General features: G+C 38.7%; 2 protein-coding genes across 4 annotated transcripts in view; one reads left to right on the top strand and one right to left on the bottom strand.

The window, feature by feature from the left end:
- ADK (adenosine kinase) overlaps positions 1-5,108 on the bottom strand; it is a 566,284-nt gene extending 561,176 nt beyond the window's left edge. The window contains exon 1 of the mRNA XM_055425401.2: positions 4,987-5,108. Within this exon, the coding sequence (XP_055281376.1) occupies positions 4,987-5,051 (65 nt within the window). The 5' untranslated portion in view covers positions 5,052-5,108. The remainder of the gene's footprint in view (positions 1-4,986) is intronic.
- A 157-nt stretch (positions 5,109-5,265) lies between these two features.
- Positions 5,266-25,317, top strand: AP3M1 (adaptor related protein complex 3 subunit mu 1). Of its 3 annotated transcripts, none has more exons than XM_055425400.2 (10): positions 5,266-5,570; positions 5,787-5,988; positions 13,470-13,693; positions 14,394-14,565; positions 17,811-17,948; positions 19,400-19,485; positions 20,184-20,317; positions 21,138-21,345; positions 22,654-22,798; positions 23,267-25,317. In XM_055425400.2, the coding sequence occupies exons 2-10, from the start codon at positions 5,970-5,972 to the stop codon at positions 23,365-23,367; spliced, it is 1,227 nt and encodes a 408-aa protein (XP_055281375.1). In that variant the 5' UTR covers positions 5,266-5,570; positions 5,787-5,969; the 3' UTR covers positions 23,368-25,317. The 3 variants fall into 3 exon arrangements, with proteins under 3 accessions (XP_055281375.1, XP_055281373.1, XP_055281374.1); XM_055425399.2 differs by having other exon boundaries at positions 5,268-5,570; positions 13,418-13,693; XM_055425398.2 differs by lacking the exon at positions 5,787-5,988 and having other exon boundaries at positions 5,267-5,570; positions 13,418-13,693.
- The last annotated feature ends 624 nt before the right edge of the window (positions 25,318-25,941 follow it).

The raw sequence follows: 25,941 nt of genomic DNA, 5'->3' as shown, positions 1-25,941 counted from the left end.
CAGCTAATAAGGACCAAAGACCAAAGGTCTGATTCCAGAGACCATGCTCTTAACTACTGCTCTGCTGGCTTCCATCCTGACCAGAATGCTCGAGAATTTTAACTATGAATATTTTGCATACAGACAGGATTTTATTGGCTAGAAGGGAAGTCAAGCCATATTCCAGGTAGAAAGTAGCATACTGGCCTCAAGTTTTATTTTGTGTTATTCAGTCTAGGCCTATACCTAATACCAGAAACTTAGTTTTCAATGCCTTTTTTACCTAAAGTCCTTCCGACTTTGCCTGGGCTCCAAGCGTTTCATGTTTATCTCTAGATACCTAGGACCATCCATGGAGGCTTTCCTCTGATGACTCTGCCTTTTCACTACCCTCACTCTGCCCTAATTTATAATGCCTATGAAAGGACTTTATTAAGGCATTCATACAAAGTACCTCCAAGAGTTCCATTTTTCACTTTCCTTCATAGTCAAAAGCTTTAATATTAAAGGATTAAATTTGTAATGTAAGTCAGCAACATGCAGTGTCACCTAAAAAGAGCCAAACTCGATTTTAGGCTGCACTGTTAAAAGCATAAGATCTAAAAAAGTAAAACTCATTAGTCTCACTCTACGCTGTGCTGATAATTCACCCAACAAACATGAACTGAACAGCTCCTAAGGACCAGGCACTAAGCAACACACTACGGACACATGTTCAATCATCCTTTCTCTTTTCTACTATGCACACATTTTCCACATTTAATCCTCACAACAGTCCACCCCAGGAACAGTATGCTCCATTTATAAAAATCATATTCCAGAGAATTTTCTGAAATAAAAAAAAAAAAAAAGTGTTTTAAAAAAAGAGGTTGCTAATACTGTTGCTTTGTCATCCAAAATAGTTACAGGCTTTTCCGAGGTTTAATACACAATTTAAAACAGAGAGATTAGTGAAGTAACAAACAGAAGGAAAGACTAAAAGGAGCCCACAGAAGAGAAATGGTTAGGCAACAATAACTTGAGAAAAGCTCAACATTTGCTGTCTGGAGAAGTGCAGTTTGTTTCCTTTTTAATAAAGATTAAAATTATATATAATTTATATGTATAAGTTACATAAAAGTCATGACCTAGAACAATGTGTAATAGTTAAACCATGACCCAGAACAATGTGTAATTACTAACATCAGAAAGAGTTACAATGGCTCTTCAGATTCAGCCTTTTCTAACATCAACTTCAGAGCTTACAAGTATTTTCTATGATGAATAAGTCAAGCTATTCTTAATGAAGCTTAAGCAGAACTTGAGACTGGTGAGAAAGTCAACACAAAGTCTAAGCAAAAAAAGTCTTAAACTTGAGTTGTGGCAGCAGGATGGAAAAGAAAAGGAATTTATCAGGCAATTGAAGACCAATTTTGATAACCATATACAGAGAGAAAATGAACCAAGTATCTAGGTTCCAAGCTTTAGAATAAGAGAAGTTAGTTGGCGCCATTAACATACATACAGACCATGGAAAAAGGTGTAGATTTAGGACAACAGGTGAATTTAGTTTGATATATATGACTTTGAAGTGTCAGCAAGACACTCCGAAGGAGATATTCAGCAGTTAAAATTAGGTCTGGGAGCTGAAAGACATAAGAGATAGAAAGATCACACAGGCGAAAGTGTTCAGTACAAAACCTGGACCCCTTTATACCTTCCAGCTTCAGTCAGACCAAACAGATGTAGTTCCCCAACAGAGGCAGCTCTCTCCCATTTCTACATCCAAACAAACTTTTCTTTAAAGCCAGCCACCCTATTTTCCACCTGATGAGCTCTCTGTCACTTTTTGGAATGCTCAGGTATCATTTTTCCACCAAGAAGACGGTACCGATTCTTAGCTCTCTCACTTTCTGTACCGAGTTTTCAGCACCATGCCTAAAATAGCAGGCACTTGAAAGACTAAAAGAATAGACTTGGCATGTGCTCAAAAAGCCTGGGAAGGAACTCTATCCTCTCAGAGGTGACCGCTCAAGAAATGAACTTGGATGACATTCCCAAAAGAGAGAAAAGAAAGTGGTCCTAAATACAGGTAATCATCATGGAACAGTTCCCCAAAATGCTTCTGGACTTCTTTCCGGTCTAAATACATCACTGTAACACAAGGATCATTCACAGGTTGCTGGGAAGATTGAATGAGATAGCATATATAAAGCACCTAGTGTGCCTGGCACTCAATTAATGTTCCCTTCTGTTCCTCGACCCAGTGTGAAAACATGATAGAGCTAGCTTCTTTCCAACTTCAGTAACCCTAGAAAAATATTTTTTGAGAAAAGGAAACTAGACTTATCAGATGCTCTCTCTGGAGCAGAGTTTTTACAACCTCCACATTATTGCCATTTTTATCTGGATTATTTTTTGTTTTAGGGGACTTCCTGTGTAGGAGGAGAAGAGGGTGACAGAGGATAAAATAGTTGGATAATATCACCAACTCAAAGGACATGAGTTTGAGAAAACTCCGGGAGATAGTGAGGGACAGGGAAGCCTGGTGTGCTGCAGTCCATTGGTCATGAAGAGTCAGACACAATTTGGTGACTGAACAACAGACTTTATAAGCCATCCTCTTAAAAGTTAACCAAATCTGGTAGCTAGCCTCTTAAATGTCAAGCAAATCATCATAAATAATGCACACAATCTAACCACTCAGTACATGATCACACTGAGATCTTTAAAGACAAATGAATATAATGAAAGTAGGAATAGCCAATCACAAAAGGTCTTCACACAAAATGAAGAGATTTATTCCAGTAATCAAGCGTCTAATCCTAACTTCATGTCTACACGGAGCAAAGACTTGTAGTAAAGACTTACAAGTTTTAGGTAGACAGACACTAATGACATGTAAAATAGCATTATACACGTTTAAGAATTATTAAGTATCATATGCTCATGTATTGCAACAACAAAAAATTATACACACTAGCCAAAATACAAAACAAGAAAAAACAAAAGCTGAGTTAACAGTTCACTAGGGTTTTTGATCAAAATGTGAAGTTAATAAAGTTGACCTCGATAAAGTTACTTAACTTCTCTATACCTGTTTCCTCCTTGGTAAAATGGACATATAGTGTCTACCTTGAAGGGATGTTGTGGGATTAAATGAGTTAAAATAGGTAAAATGCTTAAACAATATATATTAAACATTATTTTTTATGATTATTTTTAAGGCTGCATAGTCAGAGAGAAGCATTATCTTGGGTGACTGTACAAAAGTAGGCACAGTAAAGTCAAATAACAATGAACTTGCACCCAGATGCTTTGTGTTCAAACTTCAGTTCCTTTACTGTTTCATCTGGGCTTCCATTTTCTCATCTGTAAAACGGGAAAGCACTTTGAAAATGGAGGAGCATAAGAAAAAAATCTAAGGGCTGCATCTTTAGTAGGATAGGAGGGGAAAAAGTTGGAGCCGTCTTCCAATTTGGTAGAGGAAACTTTGTTAAGGTGCTTTTCAAGGAAAGCATATGCCTTCTTCCAAGGCCCAAAAGTGGGCTTTAGTCTAAAACTCAGAAATGAATTGTCTGAGGAGACACACATGCTGACAAAGCAAGGGACTTTATTGAGAAGGGACACCTGCCAGAGAGCAGTAGGTTAACAGAACCCAGGAGAACTGCTCTGCCACATTTCTTGAAGTCTGCAGTGTTATGGTGATGGGATTAGTTTCCAGGTTGTCTTTGGCCAATCTTTCTGATTCAGGGTCCTTCCTGGTAGAACAGGCATTGCTTAGATGGATGCCAGTGAGAAAGAGTCTGGGAGATGGTTGGACATGTGGTGTCTCCTTTTGACCCTTCCCAAATTCATCTGGTGAATGGTGGCTTATTAATTCCATGTTCCTTACCACGACCTCCAGTGGTAAAATAACTCAGGGCAAATGGTTACTACAATGTCTGGCCAGGGTGGGCGGCTTTAGTCAGTTTGCTTCTCCTAACAACTCAAATCCAGGTAGGTCTGACTCAAAAGCCTTTGCTTTAGTCTGCAGTTTGAAAGCTTAAAACGAAAACAGAACATCCTGAGTCGTGGGGAGGGATAAAAAGTTTATTTTCTTTATATAAGGTAGGCACACTAACACTGTGGCTCTTTGAAGGTAACATGAATACATTGAAGAAGGGTCATGTTGGAAGAAACGAAATTTGTATAATCAGGAGTGTCCCAATAACTTTAACTCAGTTTTATGTATCTAACTTTACATAGAAAACCCACTGCCTTCCAAGAAGCATTTCTAAATCATCAAGAAATGTGCATACTCCACTTTATATTTATCAGGAATGAATATTTTAACCAGTAACCTAAGTAAAAGTTGCAACATAAAATCATGTTAGGTGCAGAACTATTTCCACTGCTGCCAAAAGTACAAAGAAGAAAAATTAACCTTTCCTAACCATTTTGGCAAATGCCATCCCCACGCCCTCGACCCTCGGAGGCGGGGTCTTGGTTCCTTGTAGAGGATTTGCAAAGGTACCAGCATTCAGATCTACCTAAGTACTAAAAGGAAGGTCAAAGCGCCCTTCCGCGACCTTTACGAAAAATACCCAAGAATTCTGTCTTTGCCTCAGGGTAGGCCAATCGCTGGGCATTCCCCTCGTCATCCCCCAGGGAAGAGGAGGTGACCGCGATTGACTCGGCTCAGATCGGGTCCGGTCCGGTCCTCCCGGGTCTCACAGCCAAGCGAGGGCGGGCTCCCACGTGGCGCCCGCAGCCGGCCCAAAGCCGGCTCCGCACCCCGGCCGGCGCTCTGATTGGCGAAGGGCGGCGGAGCGTCTCTGGAGCCTGCGGCGACTGGGCCAAACTGGGCGGACAACGGGCAAAAAAGGGTCGCAGCCAGGCGGGCAACCACCAGAGCTACCGGTCCCGTGCGTTGGCCCCATGCCGGGGGTTGAGGTTACCACCCAGCGCCGCGGTCGCGCAGCCCTACGTGGCCCCTGGCTAGCGGCAGGCATCGTCGCCCCCAACCCTGTGTCAGGTAGGGCTCACCTCAGCGCTGGAGGCGCCTCCACCTTCAGCTTTTTGGGCTTTGGCTCCTCCTCAGCCGCTGCCATCTTCGCGCGCGCACCTCACTTACGCCCCAGGGCTCGCCCCGCCCCTTCGGCTCCCTCTCCCCGCCCCCTTGCCGCATCACCGCCGCCTTGTCGCTAAACCCCGCCCCTTTTGGCTCCTCCCAGTTTGTGCCTCTCCCAGCCCGTCTTTTGGCCCTGCCTCTTGGCCTTACTCATTGGCTGGCACACAGCTCTCCCAGACCCCGCGCGCTCGACTTCAGGGACACCCGAGACTAGTTTAGGCTGCCGATGAGCGCCTGAGTCCAGAAGAGGTGGAAGCTCCCATTCTTCTAGACTTGGGTGATTCAGAAGATGATATCCTAAGATTCAAAAGACGTGTTTCTTCTCATTCAGCGTCTTCCCGCTCGATTACTCTTCTCAATACTATTGGTTATATTGATGCTGTTAGTCAGGCAATCTACTGGGCATCCCAACTGCAGGGTCCTCACGGCTTTCTCAGCCTCCTCAGCCTCGGTTCGGAGAGGACCCCGCGTCTAATCACTGACGGGCCCAGGAGCCGGGGTGAGTGTGAGGGGCGGGGGAGGGGGGTGGTCTAAGGACGGGGCACCTCACGAAAGCTGGGAAGTAGACTGACTAGCTAGAGCTCCGGCTTCCAGCCTGGGGTGTGGAAGCGCCTCTGGTGCTGTGGACCGGAGCCGCGCCTTCCTGCCGGCCTTCCGGTCTTTCTTGCCAGCTAGGCCGGAAGGGAACGGTGCATCTACAACCCAGTGTTCTCAGGCCTCAAGCTCAAGAGGTTCGGGCCCACTGGGGTCGTTCGTCGTGCTTCGGCGCGGGAAAAAGGTCTTTGCACGCACGGAGAGCTGGAGTACCGACAACTCGGACCTCAACCCAGGCTTCTGCTTTGGAGGACAAAACCCCTAACTGACGCGAGCGGGCGTCCTGTTAGAGGGTGGCACCTGGATGAGCCTCGGGGAATACGGTGAGGAGGGTGTTGCAGTTCTTCAAAAACGAGTTAATAGGAATCTAAACTGAGGAGGTGACAGTGGGCGTGGAAAAAATTGTGAGAGATGTGGTTGGTTGGCTTTGAAGTTGGAGCTTGATTAAGAAGTTGATAGTGTAGTAGTAGTGTTAGTTTCTCAGTCGTGTCCGACTCTGCGACCCCATGGGCTGTAGTCCGCCAGTCTCCTCTGTCCATGGGATTTTCCAGGCAAGAATACTGGAGTGGATTGCCATTCCCTTCTCCAGAGGATCTTTCTGACCCAGGAATCGAACCGTGGTCTCCTGCATTGCAGAACCCTTAACCCTTTGAGCTACAGGGAAGAGCTGTTGATACTTGTTTCAAATTAGTAGTTCACATGAGAAGGGTTGCCCAAGTGGCTCAGTGGTAAAGAATCTGCCTGCCAATGCAGGAGACCCGGGTTTGATCCCTGGGTCAGGAAGAAATGGCAACCCACCATTATTCTTGCCCGAGAAATCACATGGACAGAGGAGCCTGGTGGGCTACAGTTCCATGAGGTCGCAAAAGAGTCGGACACGACTTAGCGACTAAACAGCAACACATGAGAAGGAGGAATGTTGTAGGACTTGGGTTATATCCACTTTGAGACAGTAGTTTAGATGGAGATGAAAGGTTAAAGAAAAAAAAAACAACAGTCTGATAAGCAAACCGGAAAGAAACTTTACAGGTGAGGACCAAAACAGATGAAGTTTCATATAATTTGTTAAGAAGTATTTGTTTGGCGGACACTTAACGGTGGCATGAAATGCTGCAAGGATCAAAGGAGGAAGTTGAAGTTTGAGAATAGGTTGTTGGAATTGATGATTAAGAAGTCATTGAGTCATTTGCAAGAACTGCTTTAATAAGAGTCAGTTATTGAGAGGAGAGACTGCAGGTGTAGACTAATGCTTCTTCATGTGGAGCATGAAGAGAAAAATTGTTTGCAAGCTCCCTAAAAGGTTTGGGGTTTGTTTGCTTTAAAGGATACAAGGCACTTTATGAGCAAGTAACTATAAGAATAAAGACTCAAGAAAGAAGAAGCAAGACCTTGGAAGAGAGGAGAGGGGATGGGATCAGAATTAGAGGTGAAAGGATTAATGTTGGAAAGGACAGAGGACACTTTCAATTGAACCATAGGAAAAGTAGAGGATTGAGATGAGAGGAAAATTACCGGAATCCTAATATACCTTTAGTTGGGAAGCATTCTTGGCAACAAGGTTAGCTTTTCTTACTGAATCTTAGGATTTTACAAGGTTTCTAAACAATCAACATAATAGACTATTGGAGTTCCCTGCAGACTAGATATATTTAAGTAGCTTAGTAATATTTTAATTCACACATAACAAATGGTATTTCTAGAGAGGAGATATTCACTTTCTCAGCAAATGACCTTCTCTCCTTTTGCACAGAGAAAATAGAAGCCATCATCTTGCAACCAGGTATACAAATCTGCTTTCCTTCTGTTTAAAGAGGGAAAAGTGCCCCTGCTCCTTAGGAAAGACACATGCTTTCACTGAGTTTCCCAGTGCCATCCTCCCCTGCCTTCTCAGAGTCCTCTTTTTCTTTTTTTTTTTTTTTAACTTATTCCTTCTCTCCTACATCATCAGCCTCCTTTCTCCTCCCATTTTTCCTTCAGCATTTAAAAATATCCTTCCTTAACTTTATGAACTATTCCCCTTTATTTTCTTGCCTTTTTCTCTCCTTCACAGCTATAGTTCTTGACTGTATCATCTACTCTCCTTATCTGTTTTTTCCACTTCTTGCTATGTCCTTCTCAGCCCACTGTAGTATATCTTTTTGCCACCATTCCACTGAGCTACAATGAAACTTCTTTCACTGAGATCACCAATAGCCTCTAAACTGTACATTCTCATCAGGGACAAAATTTACTTCTTATGAGGGGGAAAAAAATCATACTTTTTATGTATAAAGCACAGATATTTATGGTACGTAAAGAGGTATACAGAAATATTCTGTGATTTTAATAATTTTATGGAGGAGGGGTATGAATGAATGGGGCTCTGAAAAGGCCTCTTCAGATGCAATAATGAAAAGAAAGTTGAGGAACACTGTAAAATAACAGATATTTTAAGTTTTTCCTATAGCTTGACCTCTTTGTGCCATTTAAAATGTTTACCACGCCATTGTTCTGGAAACACACTGACTGACATACTCTAGTTACTAAAAACTCTGCCCGCTTTTCTGATCTATCTTCAGCCACATTTTCTCACTCTGTAGGCCGACTTGACCCATGTGCTTCTCAGATGTTGAAGCTCTCCTATAGGTTCTCTTCTACTAGGCATGTTCTCTCTGCAATTTCAGTCTCCTTTTGTTATAATTTCTATTAATAAAAAATCATAGTTACAGTACTCACAAATCTATCTCCAGTTTGGCTTCCCTCTGAAGCACCAGACCTCTGTATACAGTGGTGTTTTGAATATATCCATTGGGGTCAAATATATCCAGAATTGGGTCAGATTATATAGGACCAGAACTAAATTCCTCCTTTTCCCTCTCATGTCTGCTGCCCCGTCTACCCCCAAAACTTTTCTCAACCCTAAATGTTTCTCTTACGTTTTCATTTTGCATCATCTGTATTGTCAGCACTCTAGTGTAGGCCACCACATAAGTCATCTCTCAGCTAATGGCACAATATTCAATTGCCCAATTATCCAGTTTCCATAGTGCAATCTCTCTTAAAACTGTAAATTGGATTGCATGAATCCCCTGCATAAAACCATTTAAAAAATGACTTTTTGCATTGCACTGGGAACAGAGTGAACCAATATCTGCTTTTCTCCATTTTTATCTCACCACCTCCATCCACCTTCTGAAGTTGCTAAATTTGTACTGGATTTCTTTATCATATGTTCTTTCTCACCTTGAAGCCTTGTGGATTTTAATAGCACACTGTATTTATCTGTTATCTTACTATATTAAATTGTTTGCCCTGTTATCTTACTGTATTAAATTGTTTGCCTTCTTTGCTGAACTCTAAATGCCTTGAGTTCAGAGACTCTATTTTGTTCAACTTATATCCCCATTGCTTAATATAGAAATCCAAAACTTTGTTGAATGAACCATGGTCAAAATATTGGTTAAAAATCAGAATGACTAAAATATTTTCTGGTTTCATTCTCTCACCTTAGATATACGCCCTTCTGTGCCTCCATTCTGTTATATACAGAAGGAATACATTTTCTTTTTTAGTCACTCTCTTCCAGGGGTATTTTGACTATTGTGATTGCATTGTTTGTGAATTATCAGGGTCCGTGTGTTCAACATTCAGTAAAGAGGGTTTATGAAATATTTAAGCTGCAATTGAAGCTCTGATGGAAATGCCTCTAAACACAAGTTTCTTAAGTGGTTTTAATATAAGCTGGGAGAATTCTGTTTTCTGACTCTGCAGTCACTAGGAACAAAATGATATAGCTGTGGTAGCTTTCCCAGAAAGTTTATTAAAATAATGGAAGAAGTAAGTGCGGCTACTCAAAGGATAAGTAGCTAAAGAAACAACTTAATTTACACAGCTGCATGTAGTATTTGTTTTTTGCACTAGGCCCTTGGTCTTAATATGGATAGAAGAAATAAGCTCTCTTTCCCTGTAATAGAAGGTTAAGATAGGTTTTAAAGCTGCGCACTGTTGAAAGCTGCAAGTACTATGCTTTCATCTCAGCACTAAGGACAACAGCAGTAAATCCAAATGGTGGTTTGACTTACTCTATTCATCTGAGACCTGAATGGTGCCAATAAAAACAACTTCGGTGGAAACTTTTCCTGGAAAGAATTTTTCACCAGCTTAAGACAAGGAGGAATCTGGCCCTTCGAATAAAGAAACTGTGAAATCACTTATTCAAGAACAAGCAGCCTTTTTAGGGTATATTGTGCCAGTAAAGTACCGAAGATCCATGCAAACTATACTTTCTTTAGGATAAATAGGTGAAGATAAGTATGTCAGCTCTCTCAAACATAATTTCTGCTCTACGTAATTTATTAGAATACATTTGGCTTCTGACTAAACAAGAAACATATCCTTCAACTCATTCTCTTAAATTTTAAGTTCAAATAACACATTTGCTGTCCAGCCCAATATGATAACCATTAGCTCCATGTAGTTATTTAAATTTAATTAACATTGAAACTTCAGTACATCAGTTGCATTGGCCACATTTCAAGTGTTCACATGTGACTAGTGGCTACTATATTGGACAGCAGAGATAGAGAACATGGCCATCATTACAGTAAATACTACTGGACACTACTGCTTTAGAATCTGTTCATGATAATTAGCTTCTAAGAGGCAAGTAAGAACAGGAGCTCAAGATTCAACTGGATGTGGGTTTGAATCCTAGCTCTGATACTTACTGTATGACCTTAGATAATTGACTTATCATTCCAAGACATTCTTGTCTAATCCGCAAAATGGGGATAAGTGTTTATAGCATTGTTTATGAGGATTAAAGAAGATAATGTAAGTAAAGTGCTTAGGATAGTGCCTGGCCCACCGTAAGTATTCAGTTTTAGATATTATTAATTCATTTATCTTTAATGAATAAAACACTTTGAAGCTGAAAATTAGTTATTGTGAAAGGTGCTGTATTCCATAGATGGCTCACCTGAAGTGCTCAAATGTGGGTCTCATTGAGTTGATTACAAAAGTTCCACTTTAATCCGTACTTTATATTTCAGATGAAAATTTTATTCCACAAAAGGTGAGGTAATAGTTAAAAGTCAGCAGGTTCTCAATAGCAAGTCTCTGTATTCCAGTGGTGCTATTTTAACACTCAAATGGAAACTGACACAAAGCAAACTTATTAAACAAGGCATCTGACTAGATAAAGTGGAAAAATTTAGCAGGTTCCAGATATTTATCTGGAAATGGCTACCCACTCCAGTATTCTTGCCTGGGAAACCCCGTGGATTGAGGAGACTGACAGGCTATAGTCCATTGGGTTGCAAAGAGTCAGGCATGACTTGGTGACTGAGTGTGGGTATTAATCTGGAAAAATTTAGTAGGTCCAAAGCCTTAGCTGTTAGGGTTTATTGCTGCCAACTCAATCAAGGTTGACTACTTGGCTAAGTAGAGATGCCTTTGAACAAAGAAACATTTTCTCTAATAAACAGGAAGCCTGAACTATTAACAGCACCCATATTTATTAATGCAATAATTACTAAAGCACATCTTACTAATTAGTATTATTTAAATTAATAACTATTGAACATGCACCAAATGGAAAGAGGAAATCATCAGATAGTCTTTAAATGTCAACTGCTTTCGTTAAGTAAATGACTTCCTCTGAAAAGAACTGGTCAGGTTATCATCGTTTTCCCTGTCAATAGAATTGAATTCATTCTGGAAACTCTTCTTTCCTCTTTGCAGTTTGTCTTCATGCTTAGAAACTATATTCATAGATTTTACATTCTTTCTCCTTAGGCTTCATTTATCATTCAGCATTGTAATTTTGAATGAATGAACCTCTAGACTAAGTTACTGATACTGATATTATTCATATAAAAGAAAGGAGCAAGTTAACGTAATTAGATATTTGTCCACTGTCTCCCACATTACAAGGACAATAAACTCTTTATTTGAAGTATAACTAACACTCAGAAAAGTATTCAAGCTGTTAACATAAAACCCAAGAAAACACAACTTGTAACCATCATCTAGATCGAGAAATAAAACATTACCACTACCTTAGAAGGTCAATCCTATGCCTCACGTAAGTCACCACCCCCATTCTCCTTCATAATAGAAACCATTTGATTTCTCTTAACTATAGGTTAGTTTTGTCTGTTCTAGAACTTAATAGAATCATACTGCATGTATCCTTTTGTGTCTGGTTTTGTTCAGTATTGTAAGCTTTGTCCATATTTGTTTTTATTTTTCCATTTACTATTAATAACTAGCAATAGTCTTCACTACTACAGCATATTTTTATGCATGTTTTTGTGTACATTTGTACATATTTCTGTTAATCCACCTGGGGGTAGATTTGTGTGTTGCAGACTATTAAAGAATACTTTGTGTTAATTGAAATAATTTAAATTAAAACTTACCTCTTTTTAATACTAAAAACTAAACTGCACAGTATTCTAAAAATGTGAAGTTTAGTAGTTTTTAATATAGTCACAAAGTTGTGCAACCATCGTTTCTAATTCCAGAAGATTTTTATCACCTCAAAAAGAAATGCAAAACCAGTAATTCCCCATTCTTCTCCCTCTACCCAGCCCCTGGCAACGGCTAATCTGCTTTCTGTCTCTATAGATTTGCCTGTTCTAGACATTTCATACAAATGGAATCATACAATCTGTGATCTTTTGTATCTGGTTAGCATAATGTTTGGGCTTCCCTGGTGGCTCAGAGGTTAAAGCGTCTGCCTCCAATGCGGGAGACCTGGGTTCGATCCCTGGGTCGGGAACATCCCCTGGAGAAGGAAATGGTAACCCACTCCAGTATTCTTGCCTGGAGAATCCCATGGACGGAGAAGCCTGGTAGGCTACAGTCCACGGGGTCACAAAGAGTTGGACACGACTGAGCGATGGAACGGAACGGAGCATAATGTTTAAAGATCCATTCTGTTGTAGCATGTACTGGTACTTCACTGTTTTTTATGGCTAAATAATATTTTATTTTGGATATTTATCAGTATTATCCATTAATTGGTTAATGAATCCATTCATCAATTGATATACATTTGAATTATTTCCACTCTTTGGCTGTTATAATTAATGTTGCTACAACCATTTGTGTACAAGTTTTTATATGGACATATGTTTCCAGTTTTCTTGAGTATAAAGGAGTAGAATTGTAGGGTCATTTGGTAACTCTGTCTTTAACTTTTGGAAGAACTCAACACTATTTTCGCACATAGCTGCAGTGTTTCATTTTCTCGCTTAATTGTCATGGCTAGAACCTCCAGTACCATGTTGAAAAGAAGTAGTGAAAATGGAGTATTGTTTGTTCTTTATATTAAGGGAAAGCTTTTGGTCTTTAAGCATTAAATGGTAGCTGTAGGATTTTCACAGATGCTCATTATCAGACTGAGGAAGTTTCTTTCTGTTGCTATTTTAAATGTTTTTATCACAAAGGTGGTTGGATTTTGTCAAATGATATTCAGCACCTTTTAAAATAATTGTATTTTTGTCTTTTATGAGAATTGTATATTGATTGATTTTCATATGTTGAACCAACCTTGCATTCTTGAATAAATCCCACTTGGTCAGGATTATAATCATTTTTATATGTTGCTAGATTCAGTTTGCTAGTATTTTATTGAAAATTTTTACATCTGTTTACAGATGTTGGTCTATAATTTCTTGTATTACCTTTGTCTTGTTTTGGTGTCCAGATAATCCAAGGATACTTTTCTTTGATATATACTAGATTTAAACATTTTTCTTCCCACAGAAAATGATCCACAGTCTGTTTCTCATAAACTGTTCCGGTGACATATTTCTAGAGAAGCACTGGAAGAGCGTCGTGAGCCAGTCTGTCTGTGATTATTTCTTTGAAGCTCAAGAGAAAGCTGCTGATGTTGAAAATGTACCACCTGTTATTTCAACACCTCACCACTACCTCATCAGTATCTACCGGGATAAGCTCTTCTTTGTCTCTGTCATACAGACTGAAGTTCCACCTCTCTTTGTAATTGAGTTCCTGCATCGAGTTGCTGACACTTTTCAGGTTGGTTATTCATCAGGTCTTTTGAATTTGGATTATTCAAGTTAGTTGGAGGTGGGACATAATTATATTCTTTAATTTTGATGTACAGTCTGTTTCCCTGTCTCTCTGTCCCTCTTCTTTCCAACTAAGCATAAGTTCATAAAACGTAAACCTTTTTAATAGGGCATACAAGTAGTACACATGGCTGCTCCTGTTTTAAGAGAATAGAACAATCTCATGGTCATGGAAACTGTATTTTTTTTAATGTATTATAAATTATGTCATCAGGAAATAATAGTGCCCTCCACATGCAATTCTTTGAATGACACCAAAGGTGCCATTTTTATAGGTTATGAAATCTTGCATTACTTACATTTTATTTTTTTCTTGTCTCGCTTAATGTACCATTAGTTTAAAATTGATCTGTGTTTTTTGGAGTACCTAATCAGGGAAAATGAAGTTTATAGTTCTTACTCTGTTTTAACATTTCAGTGTACTTTCTGGCATAATTTTTAGTAGGAATTCAGTTCAATCTAAAAATATCAAACAAATATTGAGAAATAGTATATAGAATTATAGAGGGCTTTTTTCCCTCTGATTTACATATTTTCAACATCTTAAAACAGTGAATTATGCTACTGTAAATATACCCTTTATAACAATAAAAAATATTTAGCAAACCTTTTTCACACCTTCCATTGTACTATGTATATTTTATTAGGACTACTTTGGTGAGTGTTCAGAGGCTGCAATTAAGGATAATGTGGTCATAGTATATGAGCTCTTGGAAGAAATGTTGGACAATGGATTTCCACTGGCTACTGAATCTAACATCTTGAAAGAATTGATTAAACCACCAACAATTCTGCGTTCTGTCGTCAACTCTATTACAGGTAAGGTAAAACAGTCTTATTAGGAACTGAGCCATTAAAGCTTCATGAACAATTCATTTTTGCTTGTGATCTGGCAGATTATTAAGATAATCCATTTTGGCCAGAATTAGAGTTAGTGGTAATGTTAAAATGGATATATCAGTATATTTCTTTTCATGAAAAGAGCCTATATCTTAAATGATAGAGTTTTTGGTTATTACTCTTGTTATAAGTTTTGCTTCAAGACTACAGCAATATTATTGCTGTTGTTTAATACTGAATAAATTATCCCAGTTAACCATAAGCCAGTGTAGTGGCTGCTGTTAACTATTGTAGTAATCACTTTGTAATATATATATATCAAATAATTATGTTATATACCTTAAACTAATACAGTATTATATGTCAATTATATCTCAGTAAAGCTGGGGAAAAAACAAAAAGTTTAAAAAGTAGTATTTTAAAACTGGCATTACCCTGTGTCAGTCACTAAGTCGCATCCAACTCTTTGCAGCCTCAGTCCATGGGATTTACCAAGCAAGAATAGTGGACTAGGTTGCCATTTCCTGCTCCAGGGGATCTTCCCGACCCAGGAATTGAACCCATGATGCCTGCATCTCCTGCATTGGCAGGAGGATTCTTTACCGCTGCATATTGCACAATTACTAGAGTATAGAAAGTTTAAGACTCTGCACCATAGAGCATTACCGCCTTCAAGTCTTTATTTTATACATATAAAAGATGTATTAAAGAGAGAAAATTTTTGTGAGATTTCATGCATTATGGGCCTTGTACTTGTGTTGCAAACTTCTAATTTTGCTTTAATTCTTAAAGTATAGCTAGAAATTAGAGCTATTCAGATGACGATACTCTTTTGAAAGTATCAAAGTCTTCTAGAGAAAAATTTCTATGAACTGTTACATGCCACTCCATGTATATACTCCATATATACTCCATGTATACTGTCCACCATTACAGACTCCTTTCCAAGTGCACTGACCTAAAAAATGGGTAAGCAAGGTCTATAAGAAAGTGATCTTTCCATTATTCATTCTCATCCTCAAGAATAAGTGTCAGGAGAAATTTAAGGAAAGATAAGATGAGATAAGATGAGCTCCTAAAACGTAAACTCTAGATGAAAAACTGAGGGGAAAAAATTAAAACATATAAAAACAGTGTAAGATTCTGAAAAACAATTCCATAACTTTATAGTCAACGTTGTGACATTAGAGGGTACACATCATGTGCTATTAAATGACAAAAAGAGGGGGTGTGGAATACCGTGGTGGGCCAGTGGTTAGGGCTTGGTGCTTTCGCTGCTGGGACCTGGGTTCATTCCCTGGTTGGAGAACTAAGATCCCACAAGCTATGCAGCACTGCCAAGAAAGAAAAAAAAAAAAGCACACAACCGTAGCAAGTTGCCCATAATTATAAATAAATATCCCCACAAAAAAAATTCTAAAGTTTATAATACACAGTAAAGATCAAGAGAGTGGTTCACTGGGTGAAGTAATCTCTCTTGCACTGTAGTGGGTGGCCCTAGGACAGGGACCTGGAGAATCAAAAGAATTTAGGAAGGGAGGGAGGAATAAGAACATTCTTCATAGACAGAGCCATATGAGAAAAAACACAGTGGAAAAATCTTGAATTTTGAAAATTTGAAAAATCTTGAATCTTGAAAAATCTTGAAAAATTTGAAAAAATCTTGAAAATTTGAGAAATCTTGAATCTTGAAAAAACACAGTGGAAAAATCTTGAATTGTGTTAACCTGTTTAATAAAAGCAGAGCTGTTTTTCAGTTGAGTCATGAGATAAAAAGTTAAGTTGAGGAAGTCCTTGAATACTAGGCTCAATATTTAGCTTTTATCATAAAACCAGTGGGATAGCATTTCAAGGTTTTGAGAAGGAAGATTAAAGCAGTGTTTTTAGAAAATTCTGGAAAGCAGCAGTTTGGAGACAGGATCATCGGCCATAATCACACTACAAAGTTGTATGTGTGATTGGACAGCAACTACAGCCAAACATGGGTTTGAACTGCGAGAGTCCACTTAAATCCAGATTTTTTTCAATAAATACATGTTACAGTACTACACAGTCCACGCAGTTGGTTGAGTCCGTTAATGCAGAACCACGTTTTGAGAAGGCCAAATAAAATCATATATAGATTTTCATCTGCATAGGAATCAGCACCCCTAAAGCCTGTGTTGTTCACAGGTCAACTCTATGTTTTAAAGTGAAATCAGAAAGAAAGCAAAATTAGCAAAATAGAAGAAAAATAATAGATGCAACCTGCTCTGAGGGAGAGTGTGTGTGTGTCTGTGTGTGTGACTAAGTCATGTCTCATTCTCTGCGACCCATGGACTGTAACCCGCCAGGCCCCAGGCTCCTCTGTCCGTGGAATTTTCCAGGCAAGAACACTGGAGTGGGTTGCCATTACCTTCTCCAGAGGGAAATGTTTGAAGAAATATATATACCAAAAGTTAATAGTAGCTATATTTTTGTCATAGGAAGATAGTTTTTAGCTACTTTTCTTAATTTTTCACATGTCATTGTTGTTGTTAAACATGTACTACTTTTGAATTGGAAATGTAAATTAACCAGCATGTTAAAGTGTCACAGCTCAAGGGTATATGTTTTGGACAACCATACTTATTTTAAGACGTATGTCAGTTTACCCGGAAATTAGCCAGATTTTGACTATTTTCCATATCACATATGGGTATGCCATATGGATGAGCTGACCTTAAAATGTTAAAAGGCCAGAATATGTTCTACATCCAGTTACTCCACATCCAGTTACTCTCCACATGAGAGAACTGTTTGGCAGCATCTCATGTATAATTTAAGCTGAATACCAAATGGCCTACTTATCACTCTGTATTCTCAGTGCAAACATTTAATCAGCAAAGGGTTTTGAAACATCTAGCCTGTTTTCATTAGTGGCAGCAGGAGGACATTCTGTTGTTAAGCCACTGGAATTAGGTTAGGTTACTGTAACACACAGGAAGCAAAAGATAAGTAAATGAATTTAACCTGGTTTGGCAGACCAACACAGGACCGTGTGGCCTATTTCTGTCTCCTAGAAATTTGATCATGTTGGTATGGATATGTCTCTGACAGTTCTATAAACCATTTACAACTTCAGTGGAGAAAAACCCAAACACTGAAGAAGCAGCTAAACTATTTGAGGTTTTTTTTCTGCTAATAGCTTTTCCATGGTGACCATTTTATATGTTAGCTTTGCTTTCTATTTTTCTGATTTCTAGGCAGTAGTAATGTTGGGGACACACTCCCCACTGGGCAGCTGTCCAACATTCCATGGCGCCGCGCAGGGGTAAAGTACACAAACAATGAAGCCTATTTTGATGTTGTTGAAGAAATAGATGCAATTATAGATAAATCAGGTAATTGTGTGCATATTGTCTTATCGGAGAAAAACCATTCAGATGACATAAGCTGAACAGAAAACTGATATCCCTTGGCAGTATCATTTACCGGAAAGGCATTCGTTTTCAAATCTGTTTATTTTTTGCCCAGAGGTTACATACAATTTTCATAACCACTAGTTGAGAAATGCCAAACGTTTGTAAATCAGATCTTATGCCACCTTACTTTAAGCCAATTATCGTATATTCCTTTATCTTGCCATTTATCCAGCCTAATATGTAATGTATATCTACTGTGCACCATACTTTTTACAACCACTTTATGTGCAGCCCTTCTAGTAAAGACCCCAGACTGAAGAACAGTACTGTATGAGAATATTTTACTAAAAATATCTAGTCCAACTCTCACATGTTATATATGGGGAAACTGAGACTTAGAAGAGTTAAATAATCTGTTAAAGGTCACACAGCTAGTTGGTATGTGAAAATGACTTATTGTGAATTACAGACACTATCTCTATAGTGAGTTTCATTTTTATTATAGAAATTCCATTGTATGGAATAGTTGCTGTACTGTTAAAGAATAATGGTTCCAACTTAACATTTCATTAGAAACTTGGCTAATTTTATTTAAAATATTTGAACTTCAAAAAAAAAAAAATGTTCAAACCAACATTATTTACAGTTGCCAAGATGTGGAAGTAGCTTAAGTGTTCATCCACAGATAAATGAATAAAGAAGATGTGTATATATACACAATGGAAAATTACTCAGCATAAAAAACAATGAAATTTTGCCATTTGCACAACATGGATGAACTTGAAGAACATTATGCTAAATGAAATAAGCTAGATAAAGAAAGATAAATACTATATATCACTTATATGTGGAATCTAAAAAAAAAAATACAACAAACAAATGAATTTAACAAAAAAAAGCAGACTCACAGATACAAAGAACAGATTAGTATCTACCACTGTGGAGTGGGGCAATAAACAGGTGGGAGAGTAGGAGGTACAATCAGTTGGGGGTAAGATAAGCTCACAAGTATACTGTAAAACACAGGGAATATAGCCAATGTTTTGTAATAACTGTAAATGGAAAGTAACCTTTAAAAATTGAATAATTTTTTTTTTAATTTTAAAAATCGGTGGAAAAAATATTTTAACTTCACATCCAGCAGTCTTACAAGGCTGACTATATAAAGATAAGGATGGGTTTGATTTTCCTTAGAAGCATCATATTCCAACCAGAGATAGGAACAGGCCATGGCACTCAGTAAAGAAGTTGTCTGAACTGGTGTAATGGATCCTCTGTCCACTAACCTTTTAATAGATGTGCAAAGCTTCAGTATGTCTGACACCTGGGAGATATCTCCATTACTTCAGATATAGTGATAGCTCTAGCAAAGTAGAGCTATTTTACTAGAATACATGCATATTCCAGTGATACCTTTATTATTCCTTTAGGATCTACAGTCTTTGCAGAAATTCAGGGGGTCATTGATGCTTGTATTAAGCTCTCTGGAATGCCTGACCTTTCCCTTTCTTTCATGGTAAGTTTTGTTCTGTTTTGTAACTCCTTCATGCCTAATATATGTGAAGTACTAAATGAAATGATAAATACTGATACATATTTCTTTAAGATCACAGTGGATTATGTAAGAAATATTCCTAGCACAGCTTCCAAAGACAGTAGCTTACATGATGAGCACTGCCTTTATGGATAGGCTGCGGAGAGGGCTTGGCCTCTGAGTATGTTAGAAGTAGCTTAAATGACTGACTGGCTTCTGCAGATCTGTGGTGCTGCTTTTACTGAATTGTTATATGCTTTGTTGAATTGAAAAGGCATTGATCTTTTCATCATTTTAGATTCAGCATGCTATGCTACTGAGAACTATTAAGAGAACAGCTCTGATGCTGTCTCTGCCTCTAACTTGTCCTGACCTTGAGCTTTCTTTGAACCTCAGTTTTTTTCATCTATGAGGTGGAAATGAAACCACTCCCATTTTCTACCTCATGGGAATTACTGGAATTGAATTATTGAAATTCAAGTAATAATGTATATAAAATATTTGTACACTTGAAAGCATTGTGAAACGATAAGACCGTGTTGATATGGTCATGATAATAAACTTACATGACTGCTTTATCATAAGGAAGCATATTTCTCAGATCTCATAATATATCTGACTAGAGTTGCCATATTCATTATACTTTATGAATATGGTTGTCTTTCTCTTTTCCCTGGCAGAATCCAAGGCTTCTAGATGATGTCAGCTTCCACCCCTGCATTCGATTCAAGCGTTGGGAATCTGAAAGAGTTTTGTCATTTATTCCTCCAGATGGAAACTTCCGACTCATATCATACCGTGTCAGCTCACAGAAGTATGTTGTTGCATCAACCACAATCTCCTGTCATCTATCAGTGTGCTGTGTAGAACTCACTTTTTCCCTGTTTCATTCTAACAGTTAGTTACTTGAATTCACCATTGCTCCCTTTAGCCATTGCTCACCAGGAGACCCAGAACGAACTGGTGAAAATACATGTGGAAAATATAATTAGTATACTTTGAATCTTAAGAGTATAGAGTAATAGTAAATATATACCTGAGAGCAAGATTTGGGACCATGAATAACCTGGATGAAACCATGAACCCATGCCATAATTTTACTATGATCTGTGGACATCATGGCTGATAGAAGGAGACAGACTTACCTGTAGCTCTCCAGGACATCCCTCAACTAACTGGCTTGAAGTCACTCTTCTCTGCACTGAGGTTTAAATGAATTATTTAGCCTCATGAGTTGTAGCTGGTTTGTCCCTTGAAAACATCAGGACAATATCAAAACAGAACTTAAAAGCAGAGGAATGTTTTCTTGGCTCTCACAACAGAGAAACTGATATATTTAGTTTGTGCAATTCTAAATTATCTTTCTCTGGGATCTTAATTCATTGATCTTTATTCATTGTGCCAGTTGTTGATGCTGTAATTTTATATCTTGATTTGTATACTTACTGCTCAGAAATTGTATAATTTCTAGCACAGTGGTTCCACAACACTGTGCTGTACTCAGCTGCCCTGGTTCAGATACTGAACCTGCAATTCTGCAGGTATTGGATATTCTATACTAGGGTTTTCATGCCACCTCTAGAGCTCACACTATTAATTGTATGTTTTTTGTGCTTGTGTCTTTCTCTTTTTAGTCTAGTGGCAATACCAGTATATGTGAAACACAGCATCAGTTTTAAGGAGAACAGTTCTTGTGGTAGATTTGATATTACAATTGGACCAAAGCAGAATATGGGGAAAACTATTGAAGGAATCACAGTAACAGTTCACATGCCAAAAGTTGTGTTGAATATGAACCTGACACCAACACAAGGCAGCTATACATTTGATCCAGTTACCAAGGTACAGCCACCTAAAATCAAGAGTGAGCAAGTGTTTCTGCAATCCTTATTTTGTGATTTGGGGACATGGGAGGACAGAGGGAAGGGTCTAATATCGTGGTTGAAATTAAAGCTCTAACAACCTAGAATGCAGACTGTGCTGTGCTCTGCCACAGGAGAGAATCCTGCATCTGCTTCCAAGTCAATGGACAGAGAAGTGAGATTCATTCCTTCTTCCTTCAGAGTCTGCCTTTTCTTACCCATTGACAATCCAGAGGTTCACTCACTCTTCAATGAGGAAGATGTAAAAACTTTTTTAAAAGAGAAAAGCATTATGTCCATATAATAATCTATTAATGGTTAATAGATATTATAACATTAATTGTTAAGAAGTTAAGACCTTTCTCTTCCTTTTTAATTTAAAAGCATTATTTCATACTCTTCCACAGAGGATGCTGACTAGGAAAGTTGCGTTCTCACCCTCCATATATTTGCTGCTAGCAGAGTGATTTCAGAGAAACTATAAAAGATGATTTTTCTCTCTGCTTCCTGCTTGGGTAAAAAAATACGATTCTTTTCCTCAGTAGAGTCATTGAGCTGCATAGTTAATGATAAGTCTTTTTTTATTTAACTATAAAATCATTGAATGTTAAAGATCATCTAATCTAGTCCTAAGGAGTCCAAGAACCTCCCCAGAGACCACACAGGGCTGAGAGATTAAGCAGGAGCTCCAGATGCCGTCACGCCAGCTTCAGCCGAAACAGCTTTACTTTCTCATGTTACTGAGCTTCCTCACTCGGTATTTCATTTGAACAAAGGGTTCCATCACTGAAAGTTTCAAAGCACCGATCTAGGCCCATCTTCTCATTTTACAGAAAACTAAACTTAAGCCCAGAGAGGAACAGTAAAGATGGCATAGTGGAAAGGATGTTTGATACCAGGTAGCCTTGGGTTCAAATCCCAACCTTTCCTTTAACTAACTGTGTGACCTTCAGCAAGTCGTCCTGACTCCAGCTTTAGTTTGTTTGTTAAAATTAGACAAAATTTTACATCACAGACTTTTAAGACAGCGTGTGAATAGTGCTGAGCACAGTATTATATCCAAAAGCAGATGCTCAACAAATGCATCTACTTCTTTTTTCACTGTCCATTCAGAGTCACAGAACTACCTAGGGGTAAAACTCAGTGGAAATCCCAGGTCTCTTATTCTAAGACACTGTGCTTTATTTTGTACAGAAGCTTATGGTGTCTTTGAACCTTGTCTTTGAACATTTGTCTTTAATAGTTCCAAAAAATAAATAGTTCAGAATGTTTTTGTTTTCTTTTTAAGGTACTAACGTGGGATGTGGGGAAAATCACTCCACAAAAGCTCCCCAGTCTTAAAGGATTGGTAAATTTACAGTCTGGGGCACCCAAGCCGGAAGAGAATCCAAGCCTCAACATACAGTTCAAGATCCAACAGCTTGCTATTTCAGGTAAGGAGAAATCGGACGTGTGTAAGGGTAACTGAGTTTTGCTGAGGTCAGCTGCTAGGAGCTTAGAAGAGTAACTGACATTCCGTGTCTACAAAGAGCAACAGCTCCAGTATGCCTCTCAGTCTCCTTGATTTTTGAGTGATTTTGGAGAGCACCTTATTTCACATAGCTTCCCTTCACCCCTACACTCATTCAGGCACAAAGAAAGAAATCATTTATACTCAAAGAAAGTAGAATTATCCTTAAAAGACATTGCTTGTCCATATGGGAATGTGAACTAAAATCATACCCTCCTAGTACTTGAATCTGTGAATGCTAGAAGGAACATTGCTTCCAGATCTTGAAACGGACACTGGCTAATGTCAGATTTACTGTATAGTAAACTCTGTTTCTCAAGCAAATATTGTATTGGTTGGTGTGACAAGGATTGTAATTTGTTCCTTTCCTTACGTTTTCTTTTTGACACAGGCTTAAAAGTAAACCGCTTGGACATGTACGGGGAGAAATATAAGCCATTTAAAGGAGTCAAATACGTCACAAAAGCGGGAAAGTTCCAAGTGAGGACATGAGAAGAGGCCAGAACTCCTGAAGATTTGTTTTTCAGGTGTCATCACAGTGTATTACTATTAGGTACCAGTTGGGTGGGAATACATATATCTAGTTAAAGCATTTGTGTCAAGCCACACACCACGAACAGAGTTGCTTAGTTATCAATGTAGGGTTCTTAAGGAACTTTAAGCTAAGGAAACTTCTGAATGACTTAGCTTATTTGTACCTTGTCACTTAGAATTTTAGAGGTGATTTCCTCCATTGGAAGGCACCAGCTAGAGGCTGCACATTTTAACAGTCAAGGCAGAAGTCTACAGTGATAACCTCTCCCCTAAAACAAGTGAACCGGTCTCAGCCAGCAGACGCTGTCTTAGTCTGTAATGTGATGGATCAAGTGGAGCCAAATGTCACACTTGATCTTAGTCATCCCCAGTCATCTGTCCCAACAGAGGAATAATTCCTCCCACCCAAGAAGTTTACAGAAAACTGCCTCTTCAAGTGTTTGCCTTATTCAGCTTTTCACTTGTGCCATTAAGCAAGCACTGTAGCAAAAGCCACTCCACATGGCCCTGGCAGGGAGCATTGCTGCTCCATGCTCCATTCTCACTGTACTTGGTATTGTATTTTTTATAAATAAGATTTTTATGTAAAGCTGATTTTGATTTATAGTGACCTTGCTGCAGTAAGTACAATCTCAGTTTTGTGCCACTTAGTTCATCTGTTAGCACAGTAAAAGTCATTTGTATCAAAGGGGCAAATGTTTTAAGGTAATAAAAGGGAACATTACTTCTGCTTTTAGGAAGTTATTGCAAGCACAAGCATTTGAGATTTTGAGCAAACTAACATAGTAAAAGAGAAACTTAAGTGAACCTTTGCCATCTTCATGTTTTATAAAGCTTGTCCAATACCACTTACAACCAGTTAGCCTAAAGCCCTCATGCCCTAGTTCAGCTAAAGGACGAAAATGTGCCTGCCTCAATACTGTCAATTTTTTTTTTAACCTTTTATCTTTTTTTCTTCCTGTTCTTAACGGTTTCAATTTGCCTACATTCTTTGCTTTCAGGGGGACTCCCTTTACATAGTGTGTGGTACCCAAGTCAAAAGATTCCTCTCTGAAACTATTGTTGAAACGGTCACTGGAGTACTTAAATATCTACTCTACTGACCAAGTAGGTGAAATTACATATATAATGAGGCAGAAACAAAATCCTCAGGAACACTGATAAACCTGTATTGATCTTTATGGTTGGCAAGTCAGCCCACAGTTATCATTTAACTTGGCTGACTTAGAAGTCCTTGCCCACTTATTTTGGTTCATTAGATGTGAAGAATAGAAAAAGTTAAGATCTTAAGTGCTTGTTCTTGCTATTAGTTTTCTCCTTGTAACTCCATTCGTTTTGTTCTTCTCAACTTATAATTCCCTTTCCCTTATGCTAACAATAGCCCTTACACTCACCCCATTCTCCTGTCAAGGGCTGGTGGTTGGTGCTGCTACAGGGAGCCCACTGCACAGCAGCATTCTTTGCCTGCCTACGGCACCAAGCCTGCCTTTCATCTAATAGGAAAGGTCACGTTTTGCAATTTCTAGGACAACCAGTTATCAGCTTGGCAGCTAAAATTAAGATGCTGCCAAATGTTTATTCCCTTTGCATAGGGCTGGTTACCCAGTTCAGTTGCTTCTTATTTTAATGTCTTCCTTTTCAGAGTTCATACCTCAAAAGAGCTATCAGTACTGCTTTTCTTTCTGCAGAATCCCTCATCTCAACCATATATGGACTAATTTTCTTTTTTCTGCTACCCTTCCATATCCCAGCAGATTGTATGCCGAGAGTCCCTTGCCTCTAGTAACTTCTGCTAAAACTTCCAAGGAGACTGTTTCCTTTTACAATTAAATTATTGTATTTATTAATTTGATGGAATCCAATAAGTCCTTTCTCCAGCTCTGGCTACACTGTCAATAAAAATATGAAAGCAACAAGTTGATTTTTTTATCTTGACTATTAATTGAGCATTCTCAGATGGGCATGCCTCAGTGTTCAAGCAGGCCGAAAATGAAAGTCGCTCAGTTGTGTCTGACTCTTTGCAACCCTGTGGTATACAGTCCATGGAATTCTCCATGCGAGAATACTGGAGTGGGCAGCCTTCCCCTTCTCCAGGGGATCTTCCCAACTCAGGGATCGAACCCAGGTCTCCCACATTGCAGGCAGATTCTTTACCAACTGAGCCGGGATCCCATTTTACTCGGCATCATCACACAAGGTGTGAAGGTTGCAGCAAAACACTTCCAAATGTTCCTCTCTTGACTGATTATGTTAATAGCCCTGTATCTAAGATTCACCCTTCTAGCCACAGACCGAACAAGAAGTGATCAGAGCTCCTCTCACTACCACCAGCTGCTGATGACAAAAAATGCATGAATACTTAATTGTAATGAAGTATTTTTCAAGCATAGAATTCCAGATAGTTCAAGAATAGCCTCTTGTTCTAACTTCTTAAGGGAGTATAACCCAGAAGCTTATTTTCTGCATAAAGGAGTCAACCATCATTTTATTCAAAGGGAGTTCATGTGATGGGTTTTCCTTAAGTGCCACTGT

Source organism: Moschus berezovskii, chromosome 12, assembly GCF_049115385.1.
Source record: "Moschus berezovskii isolate FMDL1 chromosome 12, NW_MosBer_1.0, whole genome shotgun sequence".
In the NCBI taxonomy this organism is placed as follows: Eukaryota; Metazoa; Chordata; class Mammalia; order Artiodactyla; family Moschidae; genus Moschus; species Moschus berezovskii.
Note: the sequence above shows the minus strand (reverse complement) of the source record. Positions and strands in the feature narration are given on the sequence as shown.

Excerpts from the sequence above, each read along its gene's own strand:
- AP3M1 (XM_055425398.2), top strand. The coding sequence starts at position 13,421 with ATGATCCACAGTCTGTTTCTCATAAACTGTTCCGGTGACATATTTCTA. Across the intron at positions 19,486-20,183 it reads ACCTTTCCCTTTCTTTCATG|AATCCAAGGCTTCTAGATGA; the intron begins GTAAGTTTTGTT and ends TTTCCCTGGCAG. Across the intron at positions 21,346-22,653 it reads CATTTGATCCAGTTACCAAG|GTACTAACGTGGGATGTGGG; the intron begins GTACAGCCACCT and ends TTTCTTTTTAAG.